General features: G+C 38.1%; 1 protein-coding gene across 1 annotated transcript; it reads left to right on the forward strand.

Annotated features, from left to right (window-relative positions):
• Nucleotides 1-1,453: 1,453 nt before the first annotated feature.
• ndufs4 (NADH:ubiquinone oxidoreductase subunit S4) lies at nucleotides 1,454-18,436 on the forward strand. Its single transcript, XM_026931086.3, is given in 6 exon segments — nucleotides 1,454-1,498; nucleotides 1,500-1,546; nucleotides 4,399-4,474; nucleotides 17,085-17,257; nucleotides 18,005-18,078; nucleotides 18,226-18,436. Coding segments are annotated over 6 exon segments (504 nt in total). The 5' UTR covers nucleotides 1,454-1,468; the 3' UTR covers nucleotides 18,330-18,436.
• Nucleotides 18,437-20,198: the final 1,762 nt, after the last annotated feature.

A 20,198-nucleotide genomic window follows, 5' to 3' on the forward strand; every position in this document is an offset into this window, starting at 1 on the left:
ACGGATAGAGAGTCGGACTTGCAACCTGAAGGTTGTGGGTTTGAGTCTCGGGTCCGGCAGGGAATGACCAGCGCTCTCTCCCACCCTCAATACCACGACTGAGGTGAGACCCTTGAGCAAGGCACCGAACCCCCGACTGCTCCCCGGGCGCTGCAGCAAAAAAAGGCTGCCCACTGCTCCGGGTGTGTGTTCACGGTGGTGTGTGTGTTCACTACTGTGAACACATTCCAAGTGTGGGTCACCATACTTGGCCACAAGTCACTTCACTTCACTTCAAATTCCATTTAAGGTCTATATTCAGGTTGCAGCCATATCTGAATATGATGTTTATATGCGTACAGGCATCGGAATATTCCTGTTGTTTTAATAAGGGAAGTGGTAGCTCAGTGGTTAAGATGTTGGACTCCTGATCAGTAGGTTGAGAGTTCAAATCCCTGCACCACCAGGCTGCCACTGCTGGGCCCTTGAGCAAGGCCCTTAACCCTCAACTGCTCTGTTGTATAAATGATATAATTATAAGTTGCTCTGGCTGTAAAGTATGCCAATCTACACATGTGCTTTTCCTTTCTTGCTGTTATTTCCTGGGAGATACAAGATGCTTCCGTTGGTTATAGAGTATGCTCAGTTATTAGTTGTTTTACTACTTTTTCACACTTAATTTAGGATTCTAACACTCCTCACCATCAAAAATGAGCAGGCAAATATATTTCCTTTCAGTGGATTTTCTGAATAAGGTTTAAAACAGGTTTACATGGCTCAATACTAATATTAGAATACTGCCAAATTCAATATCAGATTATTGATGTGCATGTAAACGTAGTCATTGGCTAGATGAGAGAAGAGACCGTTTTGATTTGTAACATGTACTTTGAAGGTCTACATAGAAATGCAAGGAGTAAAAAGTAAGATTTTTTCTTGAAAATGTTATTAAATAAGAGTACAAGTATTCAATTTCATGCCAAGTATAAATCCCCAAAATAATACATAGTAACCAAGTACAATTACTCAAGTCTTTTCCACCCTGACCAAAATCTGCTTTTTAAATAGCCTACATTAGACATCAGACAACTCTAGAGGACCGCAGATCTGTGATGTTTAATTTTCCCTGCTCTAACACACCATTCATTAAGCAGTTTAATGACTGGAGATACAGTTAATGAAGTGGAAAGAGCTGTGTTAGAGCAGGTACAACTGTCACTCAGAGTTTTCCCTCTGATCAGACACACCTCATTCCTCTAATGAATCGCCTGATGCTGCTTTAATGCCTTAATAAGTGAAAAGTGGTGTGTTTGATCATGAAAAACACCATCTCTAAGAGTACAACTCCATAATGACATTATTTAGGACGACAATATGCGGTTTCTTCTGGTGTTTGGAAGAGTTCCGTCCTTACTTCAGGCTAAAGAAATCGCGTTTGCTAGGTTTTTGGCCCCAATGCGACGCGTAGAGTGGTGTCTGATCTGTCAACATGGCGTCCTCAATGTCACTCTTGTCTGGTTTTGAGCCGAATTTGTTTTCGCCATTCAATCACAAAAACACCACTAAGGTAATAACGAGCGCTTTGAATTACTGTATGATGTATGTATTTTGTGCAGGTTATTGCACTTGTCAAATAATATGAGGATATTTAGCAAAACATCAGGCTACGGTTAGCATTATTTACTGTTTCATTATGCATCCTGGCTCGTGTTTAAATACCTTTCTTTTACATGGATTTTTTTGAAGCTGTCCAAATGATTATTTAGCACGATTAGTATTTGTGTCTGTTAGAGTTAATTAGCTTAATAGCTCCCTAACTATGTTCTGACTAGCTAAACAAGCTAGCAAGCTAACAAGCCTTTGAAGAACAGTGAAAAGGTTACACTAAATACACAGCTCATATCGTAAATACAACAGAAAGCGAAGGAATTTAGCTTCTTCGAGTAAAACAGAAACATAAAGATGATGTAGGAGCAGCTTTTCAGGTTTCCTGCTGTAATAGCACACAGTGTTGCCAATTGTTTTCAAGGCAAAGTAGCTAATGCATGCTAGCAAAGACACCAGATTCCGTCATAACCTAATTTGCATAGTAATTGAACCGTCATGATCATTTGCATATTAAAACGTGTTATTTTATTAGAATAGCAGATAATGAATTATTATCTCTTAGAAGAAGTAGTGACCTTTGGTCATGGCACCACAAACAATCTATTTACAAATTTACTAAGTATTATTTTTACCTAACTTCTCTCAAGAACGCAGACAATATGAAGCAGAGTTAGTAAATAGTTTATAAAGAGACACAAAGGTAACGTTTAGAAATAAAATAACTTGATTTTACTGCTTGTAAATATTGCGAAGAAGAGAGTTTAAAATGAAGAATAAAAGTGCGTGGGTGGGACGAGCAATGATGACCAGTGATTGGTCATCGGAAACAATGGTGATCAGTGATTGGTTATCGGAAACAACGGTGATCAATGATTGGTTATCGGAAACCATGGTGATCAGTGATTGGTTATCGGAAACCATGGTGATCAGTGAGTGGTCATCCGAAACAATGATGATCAGTGATTGGTTATAGGAAACAATGGTGATCAGTGATTGGTCTTTGGAAACAACGGTGATCAGTGATTGGTCACTGGAAAAAATGGCGATCAGTGATTGGTCATTCGCAACCTCGGCTCAGGCAAGTGCAGCTCACTTAGGCTTTAGGATGCTAGTGGTGAGTTGACCGACTCATATAACCAGCAGCTCTGATGTGAGCTTTAGAGTCGTATCAAGTGCAGGACAGTCGCTAACATCTGCTCGAAAAGTAGATTTGTCACTAGACTTTTTTAAATTGCTGATGTTGTGTCAAAAGTTGCTAAATCTAGCAAAAAATTCACTATGTTGGCAACACTGTTCGAAACTACAGACCTACAGTTCGGCATTAATGTTGCTAAGAATGACATTGACTAGCAAGTGCTTTGGGTTAATCTTTATAAATCTTTATTTATTCATCATAATCACTTTCATAAAATCCCAATTTGTAGAAATTGTTTTGAAATGCAGTCACTAAATCTATATCAAGCCTAAGTATCTATGTTTACCACTAACAGATTGTTTTAAAGGACAACGCCACCTTGAAACATGTTAAATATGTTTATATGGAAATATTTGTGATGTGTTTAGCGACTCTGCATTCTCATTATTCCTGGGAGAAGTAAGCGGTTGTCTGCTGCTCATGACCAATCTCAAACATAAGCAATAACGGTCAGGGGGTAGGGTTGTTATGGTGGTAAGTTTTCACGGTTAGTCACAGGGTATGATCAGACGTTTTCCTCACAGTTGACTTTTTCAAAATATCACTTAAAATGCATTTTCATCTATTACGGTCTATTTTTGAACCTGATCAAGTGCCTTACTCTAGTGATTCTCATCCTTTTTGTGCCTGGCTGAGAAAACTTTGCTGTTGTCTCTCCTCTGGGCTCCCCCAAAATCCTACTGCATTAACCTCAGGGGACATGGACTGCACTGAAAACCCTTTGGTCGTGTAATCTGCTACTGGTGTAAACATGTTACACTGCTCTGTCTGCTGCCACTCCTAGCATGTGGTAACTTCTTCATACATGACAGCTATCAAATGCACAGGAGATAAACAAAACAACTATCTATTTTTGGCTGAGCAGCAATGCACACTACCACACTAGTTAGATTTTTTTTAAGCTTATAATGACAGTGTGATAAAGTTGTTATCAAAATATCTACCTACCTATCTAGGTAAATATATGCCTAAGAAGAGATTACAACAATAATTGGGGATTTGATCTTTTTCCATTTGGTTTTATATCTATCTATCTATCTATAAAACACACAATATATATATATATATATATATATATATATATATATATATATATATATATATATATATAATACACACAGTATATATAAACGCTCATGTGTCAAACGCTGTTTCATTCCATTGTATGTGTGGGTTGAAATGGCAAAAGTTCACTTCATATTTGCAATCTAAATCTTGCAAACCAAATAATGGAAGCTTGCATGTTTCTGCTGCCAGAAAGATCTCTCTTTGCCAGGAGAGATGTGAGAAAGGTCACTGAGGCTTTCCCTGGCATTAGCTTCTGTTCGTGACAAACCAGCAACCACACGTTTTTCTCATGCTGCTGTTCTCGGGAGACTCTTGCTCCAGAACGCTCCGGTGGTAGCTGTGGATCGGTGAGCTGATATAAAGTGCTGTCTGTTGCTAACTGGCTAATGGGAGCGTGCCAGAAAACCAGCAGACAGAAGTAATAGGAGAGATTCAGCATGCACTTCCCTCTCCCTATTCTGCCACAGCATTGTGGTCGCCTTTGTTTACTTTAGTGATTATTTTTCATTTCAGTCTCATTTTCCCCCCTCAAACTTCCTGTCTTGCAGGTCAGTTAGCACATCAGGATGTCTGGCGCAGAAACAAGGGCAAGAGTCGCAGCTCATCACAGTGGATGAGAAACTGGTAAGAGTGAACATGCTGTGTTTGGTGTTAATGATTTGTTGACGGGGGAGTTGATTCAGCTCGGGTTTCATTTTATGTCAAGTTTATTTAAAACAAATGTGTATAGGCGAGACACTACAAGTAGAAGCAGTAATTTTGGTCACGTCAGTTATGTCAAAATAGAAATATCAAAACTCAACAGAAAAGTTCACTGTGTTTGTGCACTCATGTCCACTGTGTTTTCTTAAACTTAGCAACTTTGTAGGTGTTAAGCTCCGCCCCAGTGGCATAATCATGTCATATATCTGAAAAGCTTGTTTCTTGCTCTATATGTCAAGCTATGTGGCATATAGCATACTTGTCAACTGTCTAAACAAACCTTACTAGAGTTTAGCATTTAACCGCATTGTATTTTTAATAATGTTTTATTTTTTTTTTTAAATCAGGGGTTTCTAGTGAAAAATTGTACATGTTCATTCCTATACTCAATTAGAAGGATATTAAAGAGGAATTTCCCCACATGTTGATAATTGTTGGATTTATGTTAGATTTCATACTGAACAAATAATAAAAAAGCATATTTCTAGAACAGGTTCTTTGGTTAAACAATAAAGAAATTATTTTCCTACAAATTGTTCTGTTTAAGCCTTTCTATTGAGAGTGTCTTCACAGTAAAATAAATATTTAAATTCTAACATCATCCAAAAGACTAACAAATGTTCATTTCTGAAAAAGTTCCAATATAAAAAACGTGTAATGTCTTACTTTAACTGATCCATTCACACTTTCTTTTACAATGTTAGTTGTTCTATACAATTGTCAGTTCAGAGTGATTGTTTTTTAAAAATCATATAAGAAATTTCTGACATTTAAGAAAAACCACACAACTCATGACTCTGTACCTTTTTATTATATTATATATATTATATATTATAGCCTTTTTATAAATGGACAACTTTCTTGACAGATAAGTCAAGTTTTATTCACCAGAAAACCTCAACTTTTGTTTAACCTATTTCAGTAGTTTCTACTTCTGCATGCATTAATTACTAAAACTTTGCATACAGTTTGCTATTTGCACATAAGCTTTAACTTCATGTTTGTCATTTAAGCAACTCATTTTCAAAATTAATCTTACTATAATCTTATATTTTATATCTATTGGTGTAGAAACAGGGAAATGGGCAAAACAGCCCAAAACATCCCTAACCTCAGTTAGATCCTGGTTCAGAATCTGTCTTTTTGACTAAATAAAGGTTGACCTGTCTTTCTGTGGGTCATTTAGCACATCAGCGTGCCTTGAGTAGATGGCGAAATGCTACAGATCTTCACTCAAAGCTTTTACAGCAGAATGGTGGCATGAGGTCATGAGGTTTAAGAAGCACAGCTTACCTGGCCTCACCTTTATCACGAGACATGCAAGTTCTTGCCTGATTTAATAGTACTGTCTCTTATAATTATTTTTTTTCTCTATGATATTTGTCTAACATTTTAGCACTGTTTATGTCTGAGTGGTGTGTTAGACAAAATTAAATAAAGATTAAATAAAGGCTGTGAGTAAACTGGAAAATAACATTAAATTAAGTAAAAAATTAAATAAAAGAAATCCACAGTTGTCTTCAGTGACAATTATTAAATGAAGACAAAAAAGATAGAAAAAATAAAGGAAAAATAGATACTATTAAAGTTGCCAAGAAGCCAATTAGAAAGATGCAAATTAAAACACAATTATAAATCCAACAACAAAATCTTGTAGAATTTTAACTAAATAAACAAGTGTAGTGAAATATGCACATTTTAAAATATTTTCCCTGTATACAGTACTTTTGTAAAGTAACTTGAAAGACTTTCTTTCCCAGGAAAGTGAACAGAAACATTACTGAACAGTCTTAAAATGCCATTTGTTGTTTTCTTTATCATTTGCCTAACTGAGGAAAATGACCCTCCTGTAGTGGGTATTTGGGTATTTGGGTGGGTGCGTATTGTGTCTCTTATCGTGTCTGAGGCTGCCAGGATGAGGGCTCTCACTTCAAGCTTGGGGCCGCTCCGATTTAAAGCCGATTAAGGCTTCCCGAAAAGAATGGAGCGAAAAGAGAAAGCAGGGGGAAAAATAGACGAGACAGACAGTAGCGGCTTCGTCTGGTAGGAAAAGGCCGCCTTTTTCCTGTTGGCCACTGAGCTTTCATACTTATTGTACTGAAGATGGAGTGAATAATGTTGGTCTCAGACATGTGCATGGTGCATGCTGAAGTTTCCTGACATGTCTAAAAACATCAGAAAACACTATTGTTTCATTATTGTATTAACAGGCAGGGTGCTTGAGTGTGTGTGTGTGTGTGTATGTGTGTGTATATATATATATATATATATATATATATATATATATATATATATATATATATATATATATATATATATATATAATGTGTATAAGGAAAAATGCAACCTGAAAAAATCACCTCATTATAATGATGCATAAATTGCTGGAATAAATACGTTACTATGCATAAACTATATTCTTGGAAGAAACTGTGTTTACATTAAATTTCATGGTTTGATGTTTACCACTTGACTATTACAGTAGCATGTTTTAAACTGAGTCATTTACCCCAGGTCATGAATGAAAAGGATTGTGTAGTGAGTTACACATCTTTGGCCAGCTGTGAAAAAGTTGCTTAAACAGAGGAGGTGTGTGTATTTGTACTTGATGACAATCTCTGTAAAGGTTGCAATATTCTCTATGTTTTATAGAGTTCTGTTGTGTGCCTCATTATATTTTGATGCTCCATTTCAGTGTAACTGATAATATAAATTCTATGCCAGTTTACTCTTTTCTTAGATGTAAGAGTGGATGATTTGGCCAAAATATGTCACAATAACTTGGAGATTTTCATGATACACTATATATCACAACTTTTAATTTTGCTGAGGTTTTATTAACAATGCATCAACAATAGCCACATAGGTTCAGAGATTTTTGTCCAGCATTTGTAGAAAAATGTAACATTTTTGTGAAAAAAAGTAGGGAAAGTGAAACAATTCATTCAAAATGTTTAATGTCTAGTTAGTTACTTGTTACAGTGTGTACCAAAGTACTGTAAAAGCACTGAAAACCTGATGATAATGACAAATACGTAAAGTGTATTATGTAATGAATAAAAGACCACGGGGCATGGTGTTATTGGAAATTAATCAGCGTTGGAGTGGTGTGATGAAGTGAAGTTACTCACTGGAGACTTCTAAAAATGCTAAATAAATGTCTCCTCACAGAAAACGTCATCTTATGAACAATTTCACCCGTTCGCACGTAAATCAGTTTGTGTGGAGTGTCCACTACACGAGTCCCTGTGTAAGTTGTCACTGTGGAAATGAGTGCATTAATATAAACCTGTGATTTGCTACTGAACTACTGTCAGAGCTGCTGGTGAAGAAAATTAATCAACACCTGACAAATCAGAATCAAGGAGCATTATGGTTTCTCTTAAACATATTTGGCCTCTCTCTTACAAGAGATTGGAAACAGCATTATCAACATCCTAGAACTTGAACAGCTATTTTTACAGAAATGTAATTAGACTCCATGTTCTTGTCTGACCAGAGATATGAAAGTGGAATTTCACAACGGAACAAAATGTGCAAAGCCAGTGCCATGCGCTCATGTGAAAGTGCTTGCATATGGAGAGCTTTTTGAGCAGTTGAAACGTGTGGCATATCAAATGATGGCAATTAAAGGCCTGCGTGATTGTGGCTGAGTCCTGGCACTCTCTCACTCTGGTGCTTGCCCTGGCTTGCTTTTGTTCATAATTACTGTTTGATTAAGCATGCTGAGCTGTGAGACAAACCGCATGGCTGGCCACCGATACGCAGCTTTACACGGAATGTCTGATCAGTTAACAATATGCACCTAACATCCCAAAGCAAGTTTTGTCACATGCTTTCAGTCTGAGAAAGAAGATTTCTGTACAGCTGAAAAAAAGGCCTATGACTCTTGACTGGAAGTGACAGTTGGCTGCCTGCCCTCACAGACAATAAAATACTAAACAGGGGATTCAGGTATAAATGCAAATTACTAGACTGATACCTTCAAGAGTATTCCTTTTGTAGCTTTAGAGGAATATAAGTGTAGAGGAACATCAGAAAGACCACTCTGGGTACAATTACGTTTTTTTTTCTTTTTCTTTTTTCTTTTTTTTTACCTTGAGGGGCAAGACATCATATATAGCCAGTCCTACATCCACAGTGCGGTTCGTCACTTTCTTGTTATCAGCAATGTCATCGTGCTCGTTTGCTGAAAACGTAGTGTGTGATTGCTTTGTCTGCAACAGTACGCCTAAATAGTTATACTTTCCATATATGATTTCAAGCTAAACTAATGTAAATGTGTTGGCACGATAAAATGTTGTAATCCGCCCCACAAATTTAGAATCCGTGTCCTAAACTGAAGTCGTGTAAATGAAGTGACAGGTTGGAAATAAGACCTAATCTCTTATTCCATTCAGGAGTAAAAATGGCTCAATAAACTCAGCTACTGACAAATTGTTCTAAATCATTCTTCATTAGGAAGCTAAAAATCTGACATTGTAACTGTTATTATTTGTACCTTTTGGATAATTTCCTGATAATCTAACACATTTAAGAGGAGTCGTTGATGTATTGTTGGTCTATGTAACTGAGTTTTGTTTTTTGTTGTTTGACATTGGACTAAGTGTAACATGGGCCGTTATCTAAAATGATTTAGAGTACAATACCTTAACCTTAACCAATGAACCACTACTACCTCATGAGTGATATCTGTGCAAAGAGGCCACACAGGTTATGTCCTGACTGACCACTTAAATGAGCTTCAGATTCTTTATTTTATAGTAATTTATCTGTGGTAAAGCTCCGGTTATACTGGATCATGAACAAACAGACTCTCAACCACCTTGAAATCTGTAGAGCCTCCAGAAATGAGCATGTATTTCTTATTGAGACAAACAAGGAAGATTAGATGTTGGTTTGTGCCAGCTGTCTGATTGGGATGCAGTGATTGTCCTGTCTGCTTGTCTCATTAACTGAACAATTCCCCTTTGGTGACCGTCAGTGTGTTTGTGCCAGTCCACCAGACAAAGTTTGTTAATTAACTCAGTGTAGGTTTCATTGTTGCCTTACTTCTTCTGAGACCCTACAGAGCTTAACTCGGAGAAGCAACTTTCAGTAGTTTAAATCAGAAAGTCGCACTGCACAACTGTGAAGCGTGTTATGTTTAAACGTAGCTACATATCAAAGGAAGTAGGATTTTTCTTCTTCTGGTTGTTGAAGCTACTTGCTCTCCAATCAACTATGGATAAAAACCTAATAGTCCAGACACGAAATCTGCTGCCAGGGCTAGTGATTTGTCCAACCCTGTCATAGATTTGAAAAAGATTCAGGAACAAACTTTATATTGATCAATTCTATGGGTGTCTCGAGTCACTCAAATTAATGGAACAGTCTAGATCTAATGGAGATCTAATGAGTAAAAACGAGACAATTTCATATTGCAGAGATGTCTGTGGATTTAATGGCTTCATCCTGTAGGAATTCTGTCAGAAATGTAGAGAACATCTAGCCCTTAAAGAGACTACACTGACCTGTCCTCCCTGCTCTCCCTACACAACACACACACACACTCACATCTCAAGTGTCTGTTTTGTCTAAGTTGTTCCTCCTACCAGGTGCTTGCGTGAAAATTTCAAGGCTGGACAACTAGGTCAAAGGATATGTCTCTTTGAAAAGGACCTTACAAGAGGCTTTGTGCATTAGCCGTTAAATAGTATTTCATTTACTTAGCACTCAAGAGAAAGTAACCTTTAAAGCACCCTTCAGTGCGTGTCGCCTTTGTGTGGCCGAGGAACGAAACTTATTTCAACCGTGCTGCTTCGTACACTCTCTTCTCCCACCATTTTGTTTGGCATAAAAAATTTGCATGTTGGTCTTATTTGTGTCACTTTTAGTACATAGTCTAGTTACTGAAAAATTCAGATGGTAACTTGTACCGCTATGTAGTGGTGTGTTTATTTTTCAGAACAATGTAGAAAAATAGTTTTGTGTTTTTGTCTTGTTTTAAAGGTCCTGTAGCACATCCCAAATGGCCCTGTACGCTTGGAAAATATTTTATAGTATAATATTATATATACATATACAGTGGGGTCCAAACGTCTGAGAGCAAGTGAAAATGCTTCTATTTTGCATTCTTTTCTGATTTAATACATTTTTCATTACAAATTACGTCTTAATAAATAAATCTTGAGTGAAAAGTAAAAGCTCTGAAATATTTACATGAATTTCAGTTTCTTAGTATTTGGTACGTCCCTCTTTTGCTTTAATGACAGTGTGCACTCGAGCTGGCATGGACTCCACAAGTTTGTGCAAAACCTTATGATCCATTTTAGATCCAATTCATTAGAGTGTCGTCTGAACACATGCTTCAGTAGAAGAGATTAGGCATGACGAAAATCTGACCTTTTGTACAAAGCAGTTAACATGCTCAATATCACAAATTAGCTTACATTTAAATAGGGACCTAGAAATAGTGCGCAATCTTGAATATTACATATTGAAGATATTGAACATTTATTTTCTTTGTTTTAAATATTTAAAAATTCCAAAAACATCTCTTTATTTCTTCTGATGTTATGTATTTTTACATTCAATTTGCTTTTCGTGAGTTAGTAACAGCTGAAGTTTTCATAATTGAAAATATACCGATGATTATTTGGTTTAATGTACGTTTTTCCTGCAAAAGAGGTTTTTGTTCTTTTCTATAGCTTTTAAACATGTTAAGGGATTTTCATTTCCATGTTTCAGCTTTGTTTATTGTGTGAATAGAATTCCTTTTGCTTCTCTTTTCGCTCACAAAAAAAACAAAACAAAAAAAAAACCGCATGTGGTCATTGAAATTTATTATATCATATGAAATTTAGAACTGTTTTGCTCAGGCACAGATCAGTATGCACACATTTTAAATTATGCTACTCTCGCATGTCTGGAGAGTGTGCAGATACACACATGCTCAAAGTCATCATGCCTGCACGCAAACGTTTTTGTACATGTGTTCCGGTTTCATTCCCCTCACACATGGCATTTCAGCTCACCGATACTGACAGAAGTTGACAGTTAATCAGAATTGGTTAGTTGTTATTTCCATACATTTTTATTAGGGTTGACTCTAAAAAGCATTTTTTTTGGAAAATGTTCCTTAAATCGGTCAGCTGTTTATTTCAAAGTCCTTTCTAATTTATAAATACAAACTATACTGTTAGATTTTATTTAGAAACTGTCTGTTACGCTACCTTACAGTTTCTTTTGTAACAAGTTGCTTTCTTCTTAAAGAAAATACTTCACACCATTTCAGTTGTTTCTTAGTTACTGAGCTATGTTTTCTACAAAGTTTGAAGATTAGTGTTTTTTTTTTTTTAACCTGTTTGTTGGTGATCATGCCTGTAATTGACTGTTCGCATCTTCACATATCCGTCATTATCACCTTCGTCTGAAAACTGCGACGCTCCTGGCGTGTGAGGTCATTTTCATGCTCTTCGCTAAATATTGACGCACACATATGGTACCATTTTGCCACATAATGTCACAGTGAATGCATTCTGTTCCAAAAAGTGCAAACAAGCCAGATGGCTTGCGAGTGACACTTAAAAAGGAACTCTGTTTCAACAAGACACGCCAAGCTTTTTCCATGGATATTGCCTCCAAACAAACAGGTGGCATGTGGCTAATAGCATGCGGAAATGCCTCTTCCCACACACACACACAGTCTGCCCCACCCAGACTGCTCAGTGTAACGTGAGAATAGATTTGACCCTCAGTGCCAACTGCACCCTCCTTTCACTCACACAAGTAGTACATGTTGTTTGTTTCTAATAGTGACCCCGTACGTCCGATCTGTTATTAGCACAGTCCTCTCACTTCAAAGATGGCCAACCGGGACGTGTTGCGCAACAGCCGACGCAGACACAACTCGGCTGGTGAGGTTAAGGGTCGGGTTTTGCTTCCTTTTTGGAAGTCTAATGCTCGTTGGCTTAACAATATATGACCTAGTGATGAAATCTGTCATCATGTCTGAGAGAGGTCAATCCCCATCCAATAACATCCTGATTGCATGGGTGCTGAAAGCTCACTTTTCAAGTGTGCACACAATGTGTGTGATTGTAAAGGCCTTACTTAATGTTTGATTTTGTGTTTCTCTCTCTTGTGTTTCTGCTTTTATTGTTTTTGTGTCTCGGCACCATTATAAACTTGCACTCAACATGATTTCCGAGATTTAAGCAAATCTATGAAATGAACACAGGCCTCAGGGATGTTTACTCTGGTTAAATGAGCACAGCTTTTTAAAAGACTCGTTTGCACTTTTTTGGATGAGGACCTACCCCTAGATTAATAACAGGAAATGATCCCCCCCCAGGTGATGAACAAGGGCAAAGTGCTCATGTAATAGCCAGGTATTATTTCCACAGTCTGGCATGGGATAAAACAAATGCTTAAAAACCACACAGAAGAGTTTCACTTACGTGCCAAGCTCAGTGAGTTAGTGATAATTTATTCACTTCTCATTAGGAGTCTTCTGGTATAATTTCATTATTTACTTATTTTTGTGCCAACTGTGAAGGGTGTTATTCATTTGAATTCTTTTTGTTTTCCAAAATTTGCATTCTGTTCAAGGTGAATTTAACTTCTGAGATTTTTTTTTTTTTCTTTTGTGGGAATGCCAGTGGGGTGGTTGCTACATCTAAGTTCTGTGGAATCATTCATCCGAATGCTGATTAAATTACACCTGGGAAAGGCATGAAAGGTTCCACCTGTATCTGATGGGAATGACTTACTATCTATGTTCTCATATATTATTTTCGACTCTAGAGCCTGGCTCAGAAGTTTGCCTCGGGTCGCCGCCACATGCACTGCTTTACAAGTCAGATTCCCTCTCCGGCGCTCATGGGCCTGCGATTGCCATCAGCGGCGTACAGTCGTGCTGCTGCTTCTGCTGCGTGTGTGGTGCTCCAGAGCACTTGTCTCAAAGGCAGCTGTATAAACTGTACTTCACTAACTTCATGGGCAAGGGAGCTATTTACCTGAGTGTCGGGGACGACTGAAGCTCCTCCGCAGGGGGATTCCCACAGCAACCGAGCGTGTCCAAAATACAAAGCTCTTCTGAACTACAAAACATATGCTTCACCAAATACCTTTTTGATGAGAGACAGAGTACCAGGCATTTTTGAAAAGCAGTATTTAAGGCTTACTAAGACTTATTTTTTGGCTGTTGGAAAGTTAGATCACTAGTGCTGTGTCTAAATTCAGTACATATTTAAAATGTTATTCCTTTGGCAAGGAGAATGAATGAAACAAATTAGTGCTTATTGGAAATTCCCAAACTTATTTCCTCCAGCCATGTACAGGAAGCATAATGAACAGTAAACAGTTTGACTTAGTGGTGCAGGTACAGCATGTTTTTTTTTCCCTTAATCTTTCTGTGCCTTCATGTTTCTTTGCATATAAATTTCATCAATATTTTAAAAAAAAAACTCATTTTAAGTGGCTCCCAAGTGAAGCAACAGAAAAATGCTCAGACTATTGTAACAGGCGATTGCGAGGCGTTCGTAACCGGGAGCCAGGGGAGCAAATCTGGCTGTGGCGTACTGTCTCCCCTGTCAATCACAAGGACATTAGCCAATTGCAGGCATATGTGAGCTCATGTATGAGGAAGAGGGCGAATAGCGCTTTCCTCCAAGTGTGTTATGCTGCCCTGTGATGCAGCATGAGCACTAGTTCAAAAAGATGCAGTTGACTGGCTTCACATATCAGAGCAAAGTGTGTTAGTGCGTCGTATTGGGCATATGTCTCACAACTTACTTGGAAGCTGAAGTGCTCCCAGATACGATACGATATGTTGTATCATTACTGTATACCATCATTATGGCATAATTGTGCCAGATAACATAACTAGTAATGCTTTCTATTCTAAACATTTCATAATACTTTAGAACAGGGGTTGCCAACTGGTGGACCACAGTCTGGATGCAGACCCTGCAAAGTATTTCAGTGGATCGAACCGAGTACTGGAAAATACTCCAGCAGAATTTATAGCCATGTATTAATCATTAATGGTAACTGTTGTTGCCGTTTGGTCACGTTAGTTGTTTACCAAGACCTTTGTAAATGAGAAATTTTATGTAGCTGGACCTTTACAAGTTTTAGTTGAATACTTCTTCTTTAAGGAGGATGACCTTAATTAGTTCCAATGCTCGCACAACCCTTTCCCAGAGCACCTTTGCTCATAGTCTAGACGTCCAATAAGAGTTGGGCTCTACCTGACTTCAGGTGCCTTGTTTTTGAAAAGTATCCTCTTGTTTATACCCGAGGTATCTGATGTGCTTGTCTCCTCATCCTTCTCCTGACCAGCATGCCCTTTGGTCTCGGTGTGAAAGGACTCCCATGTGCTTTATTCGCAGAGGTGTCAGAAATATAGACACGCTTTTACGTGACGAACACTTTTGCCAGCTTTCCTCCCCCGCTCTTAAGCCTGGCATTCTGTCTGCATACCAGGGATTGTAGGGCCCCGTGAATAGTGTCAAACTTCATAGTTCTCATTTTGCTTCCTGTACATGGCTGGAGAAACGTGCAGCGTTTCCCCCCTTTGTGGTTCCTTTTTTTTTTTTTTTTTTTTTTTTTTTTTTTTTTTTTTTTTGCACACCAAATTTTTTGTCCCCTCTTTTTCTTTCCTAAGAAGCACCATATTTAAGCCACCGTCTCCTGCTTTGTGCACGGGCCATTGTGCTCTCGTCTGTTGCGAGGATCACCCTCCTCGTTTTTGTTGCCCTAATGTATGCAGGCATAAAAGTCTAGACTACACTTTTTTTGTACATTGCAGGGGCAGTGAAGTGTGTTTTTCAATGTGGACCTTCATCTGAGCACAAATCTGAGCATTTAAAGGCTGCGTTGTTCTGTATGTTACTCTTCTCGTCAGCAGTTGATGTAAATATAAATGCTTACTATAGTCTGTCCTGTGAAATTCATAGATTTGTAGATGTTTAGTCTGTGATGTTAATTCCACTGATCCCCACAGACCTCATAGCAACATTTGGAATGGCATATCAACTGTTTGTCAAATTCTGGTTGTTTTGGCTTTTACTTTTATCTTTCTGTTAAGACTCAGTATAACATAAAATGTCACAATAGAGGCTTAATTAAAATGAATTTTTGGACTGAAATGAGTACACATTGAGCATCTTCACAAGAATGCACATCTTCTTTAAATTCATCTTGTTTCAATATTTAATATTTTTCCATGTTTACTGTTAGGGTTAGTAAACACTGAGATGTTTATTGAGAATTTTGGTGCATTTTTTTTGTGTTCTGCATTATATTTACTTTTATTATTATAAGCCCAAATGCCCAAAGGCGAAAAGATAACGATAAAAACACATTTTCTTTTGAAATTAGGCTTACTCGATATGCTGTAAAATGACATGATATAACCTTGTTGATAAGTCTCAGCCCCGTGACTGCATGAACGAGGCCTTATGCTACTGTATTTGGCCATCTATTATTCAATCTGTCTAAATGTTATGCGAAAACTCGCCACACACCAATCTGAGAGTGCGTGTTTGTCCACAGTTCATGCTAAAGAGCTGCTTTTACAGTGAACTGACGGGCAGATGACAGATGCTGATCAAAATTTGATTCTTTGAAGTTGTAATGGTCATTGAAATGTGTGAAGGAGAACTGAAAGGGGAGCTGCTTCTGTGGCTTGGAGCCTTGGGTGGCTACCGGTAGCATGCTGTGTGTGTGTGTGTGTGTGTGTGTGTGTGTGTGTGTGTGTGTGTGTGTGTGTGTGTGTGTGTGTGTGTGTGGCCGACTTCCCAAAGCTCACTGATTAATTCCTCGAAAACTCAGCTCACAATCTTTCAGCAGAACCTGTTACTCATAAACAGGTAAAGACTGCTTTCAGAGCAAAGTGTACTCATTACTGATTGAAAGGAGTTGATTTTTAATATCGACTCCATGCAAAATTCTATATTATTAAAATCATTACATTTTTTTCAAGCAGTGAATCCACCAGTCATAAAATTGTGTTACATGACAAAAAGGTTTGATGATTATTTTTTTTTTGCCAAAGGTTTTCATAAATAATCTAATTTGTTTCGTTTCAGAATCGATGAGCTGTTTTTGCTTGCTAGAAAGTGTTTTCTTTTCACTCTTCACACCTTAAAACCCAGGTTTCTGGCCTGTGACTGAAGCCCTGTGGTGAAAAAAAAAAAAATCACAATAGGCCGTCTCGCAGCATTTCAAGTGTGAGAAATTAGCTTGTCTAGACAAAGTACGCGTCTACATTCAAAAGGAAATATTTGGGCTTTTATGCCCTTTAGGTGTAAGTGTGTGAGGCCTGCCAAGCTCTTTAATGCTGCTGCTTTTTTTCTGCCCTTCCTGGCTGCCTACCATGAGCTCGAAATCACATTTCACCAAACATAGACTATGGGATATTTTTCCAATCATGTTTACCTTCTAAGAAGTGTCTGAACAGAAATGATAATTTAGGAAATTTCTCTCTCTCTCTCTCTCTCTCTCTCTCTCTCTCTCCCCCCCCCCCCTCCCCCTCCCCCCACAGGACATCACAGCAATAACCGGTGTTCCAGAGGAGCACATCAAGACTCGGAAAGTGCGCATCTTTGTGCCCACTCGCAATGCCATGCAGTCAGGCGTCCAGAACACCAAGAAGTGGAAGATGGATTTTGATACGCGTGAGCGATGGGAGAATCCTCTGATGGGCTGGGCCTCTACGTAAGTTCATATCTCACGTGTAAGATCCAGTTCACTCTTCACAAGTTTAGTACTCGAGGTTACTTGGAAAAAAATTGGATTTTAAGTCATTTTTGTGTAATGCCTACCACTTTTATACCTGTGCATACAGTTGAGTGTGAAAGTTTGCACACCCTTACAACAAAATAAATTGGACAGAGGAAAGACCAAAACATTTTATGTATTCAGTATCACAGAAGTCCCTGGGATACTTAAGATATTGCAAGTGCAAGTTAAGATATTGCAAGTTAAGTGCCAGTTAAGATATTAATAGTGATATAAATATTCTCTAATAACCTGTATGTCCACGCTTTGCCTTTATAACCATGCCCAACCCTTTTCATATACTCAGAACAGATTTTTATGGGTTTTTTTTTCAGCTGTAGTATTAATAGTCCCACCAGCTGCATCTTATTGTCTTATAATTTATTACAGCTAGATGTCATAGACTGCCTTCTTCCAGACAGCTTTGGAGTCTCTGAGAACCATGGCAAAAGTTCTTTTAAATTGTCTTTTTGCCTTATGTTCTGGATTGTTGCCTAGTATGCACTCACATTTCAATTGATCTAATTTAAAGTGTAAATTAGAGGTGTCATGTTTGCAAGCTTTTACACTTGACTGTGGATATGTGCCTCTGTCTCATTCATGGCTTTGTCTCTTTTTTTCTTGGCCATGATTTTGGGAGTATGGTTTTTTCATCCAGTTGATTTTATTATTTATGTTCTTCAGGGCTGACCCTCTGTCCAACATGGTCCTTACATTCAGCACTAAGGAGGATGCTGTTGCATTCGCTGAGAAGAATGGTATGCGATCTGTCTTCCTTGCATCACGAGTTTTAAATCCAAAAAAACATCTGAGAAGGAGGAAATGTGTTGCTAATGAGCAGATTTCCAGTGCTATAATGTAAAATATGCATGGTAACTTCTTCACTGTTCTGTTTGTTTCTGCAGGATGGAGTTATGATATAACGGAGAAGAGAACACCCAAACCCAGAGTGAAGTCATATGGTGCAAACTTCTCCTGGGACAAAAGGACTCGAAGATCCGCCAAATAGACGATCAGTCAGATTGTTTAGATCCGTTCGTGATCTCTGTTTTTCTGTGACAAATATTGTAAAATGTACATTTACAGAAATCTAATAAAGCATCCTGTAGTAATTCATACTTGTCTTTTTCATTGTGTCGATTAATATTTATTAGGCGATTTTTCTTCCGCTAGCTTTACAAGGAGCTTACGCATATAACAAATAGGAAAGTCCTCATTTTGACATAACTGCTGAACCACACTGTACACTACACAAGAGCTTTTTTAATAACTGAAACTTGCTAATGTGAGTCCCGGGTTCCAAACAATTCCAAAGATTTATTACATCCTTCCTTTTGCTAATTTGAAACATCTTTAAACTTGTACACATTGTACGCTCAACTCTAGAAGCTTGGCAGTGAGCGGAAGAGGCTATAAAATAAATCACATACAAATTACATGTTGAGCTTAAAGATATGTGGATTTATTTTATTTTTTTTTACTTTACAAAATATTTTTTCTGAAATTCCTTCATTCATTAATTTTCAGTAACTGCTTTATTTTGGTCATGGTTGGTGATGGATTCGGAGTATATCCCGGGATCACTGTGAGTGAAGTGGGAATACACCCTGCCGGTTCATGACCGGGAACCATACTCACACACACACACACACACACACACACACACACCTGCATCTACTGTCTTATTTTTAGGAAGGTGGGAGGAAACTGCAGAACTCAGAGGAAACCCATGAGGACACAGGATATGAACTGGAGACCCTAGAGCTGTGAGGCAGCAACACTCAATGGAAGTGTTTCCAATCTTAATTTTCCTTAACTAGTGCAAAACACTAGTTTCAAAACTAATGGCATCTCCACAAATAACAGCTAGTGAATCTTTCCCTGAACAGAATAATAGCACCCTGTCTTTTCCTGTAATGAACACTTGTAAAAGCATCAATAAACCAGGACCGTCTTTTACAGTGGGTCGAGGGATCTTCTTTGTATGCGGACTTTTGTCACCAAACATGCCAGTGGTGTTCCTGACCAAAAAGTCACATTTTGGTCCAAGTTTTGTGGGTTGCTCTCAGAAAAGTCTTCTTTTGTGCAGCTCTTCCAAACAGCTGCATGTTACAGAGATAGTGTCTGATAGTTAATTCTGAAACTATGATCTTGGGCTCTTCTTTATGTCCTTCAGCAAACTGCTTACTGTGTGTGGGGACGGTATACTCTTGGACATGACTGTACTTATTGGAACTTTTTTTTTTTGTTTAACTATTTCTATATTTTTTCCAACCATTATGTGACAACACTCATTTGTCTCTTTTGAGTTGAAAGGTTCCTGGTTTTCCTCATGGTGATGGATGACCAAAAGTTTTAACATGTGTGCAACCTCATATTTGGTCAAACGCAACAATGTGATTTCTGGAAACTTTATTTAAAAAAAAAAAAAAAGTGTAACTTTAGGCATAGCAATCATTTTGCCAGCTATTTTAATAATAAAAGTGCTCATGACAGTGGCACAGTGGTGCAGTGGGTAGCCCTGCTGCCTTACAACTCCAGAGTACCTTCGATCCTGAGCTTGGGTTGCTGTCCATGTGGAGTTTTTGTGCACGTTCTCTCTGTGACTGCCGGGTTTCTTCCGGGTTCTCTGGTTTCCTCCCATATCCCTAAAACATGACAGTAGTTGGACTAACTACTTTAAATTGCCTCTAGGTGTGAATGAATGCATGTATGGTGCCCTACATTTGACTGATGCCTACCCAGGATAGACTCCGGATCCAATGAGACCCTGACATGGATAAAGCTCTTACTGAAAGTGAGTTCTCTTGATTTTTGAATGATTTTTGTTGGAGAAACGGTAAGTAGTCCCACCCACCCCCCAATTGTTTGAGTATAA

The sequence above is a fragment of the Pangasianodon hypophthalmus genome, chromosome 24 (genome assembly GCF_027358585.1).
Source record: "Pangasianodon hypophthalmus isolate fPanHyp1 chromosome 24, fPanHyp1.pri, whole genome shotgun sequence".
Classification (NCBI taxonomy): Eukaryota; Metazoa; Chordata; class Actinopteri; order Siluriformes; family Pangasiidae; genus Pangasianodon; species Pangasianodon hypophthalmus.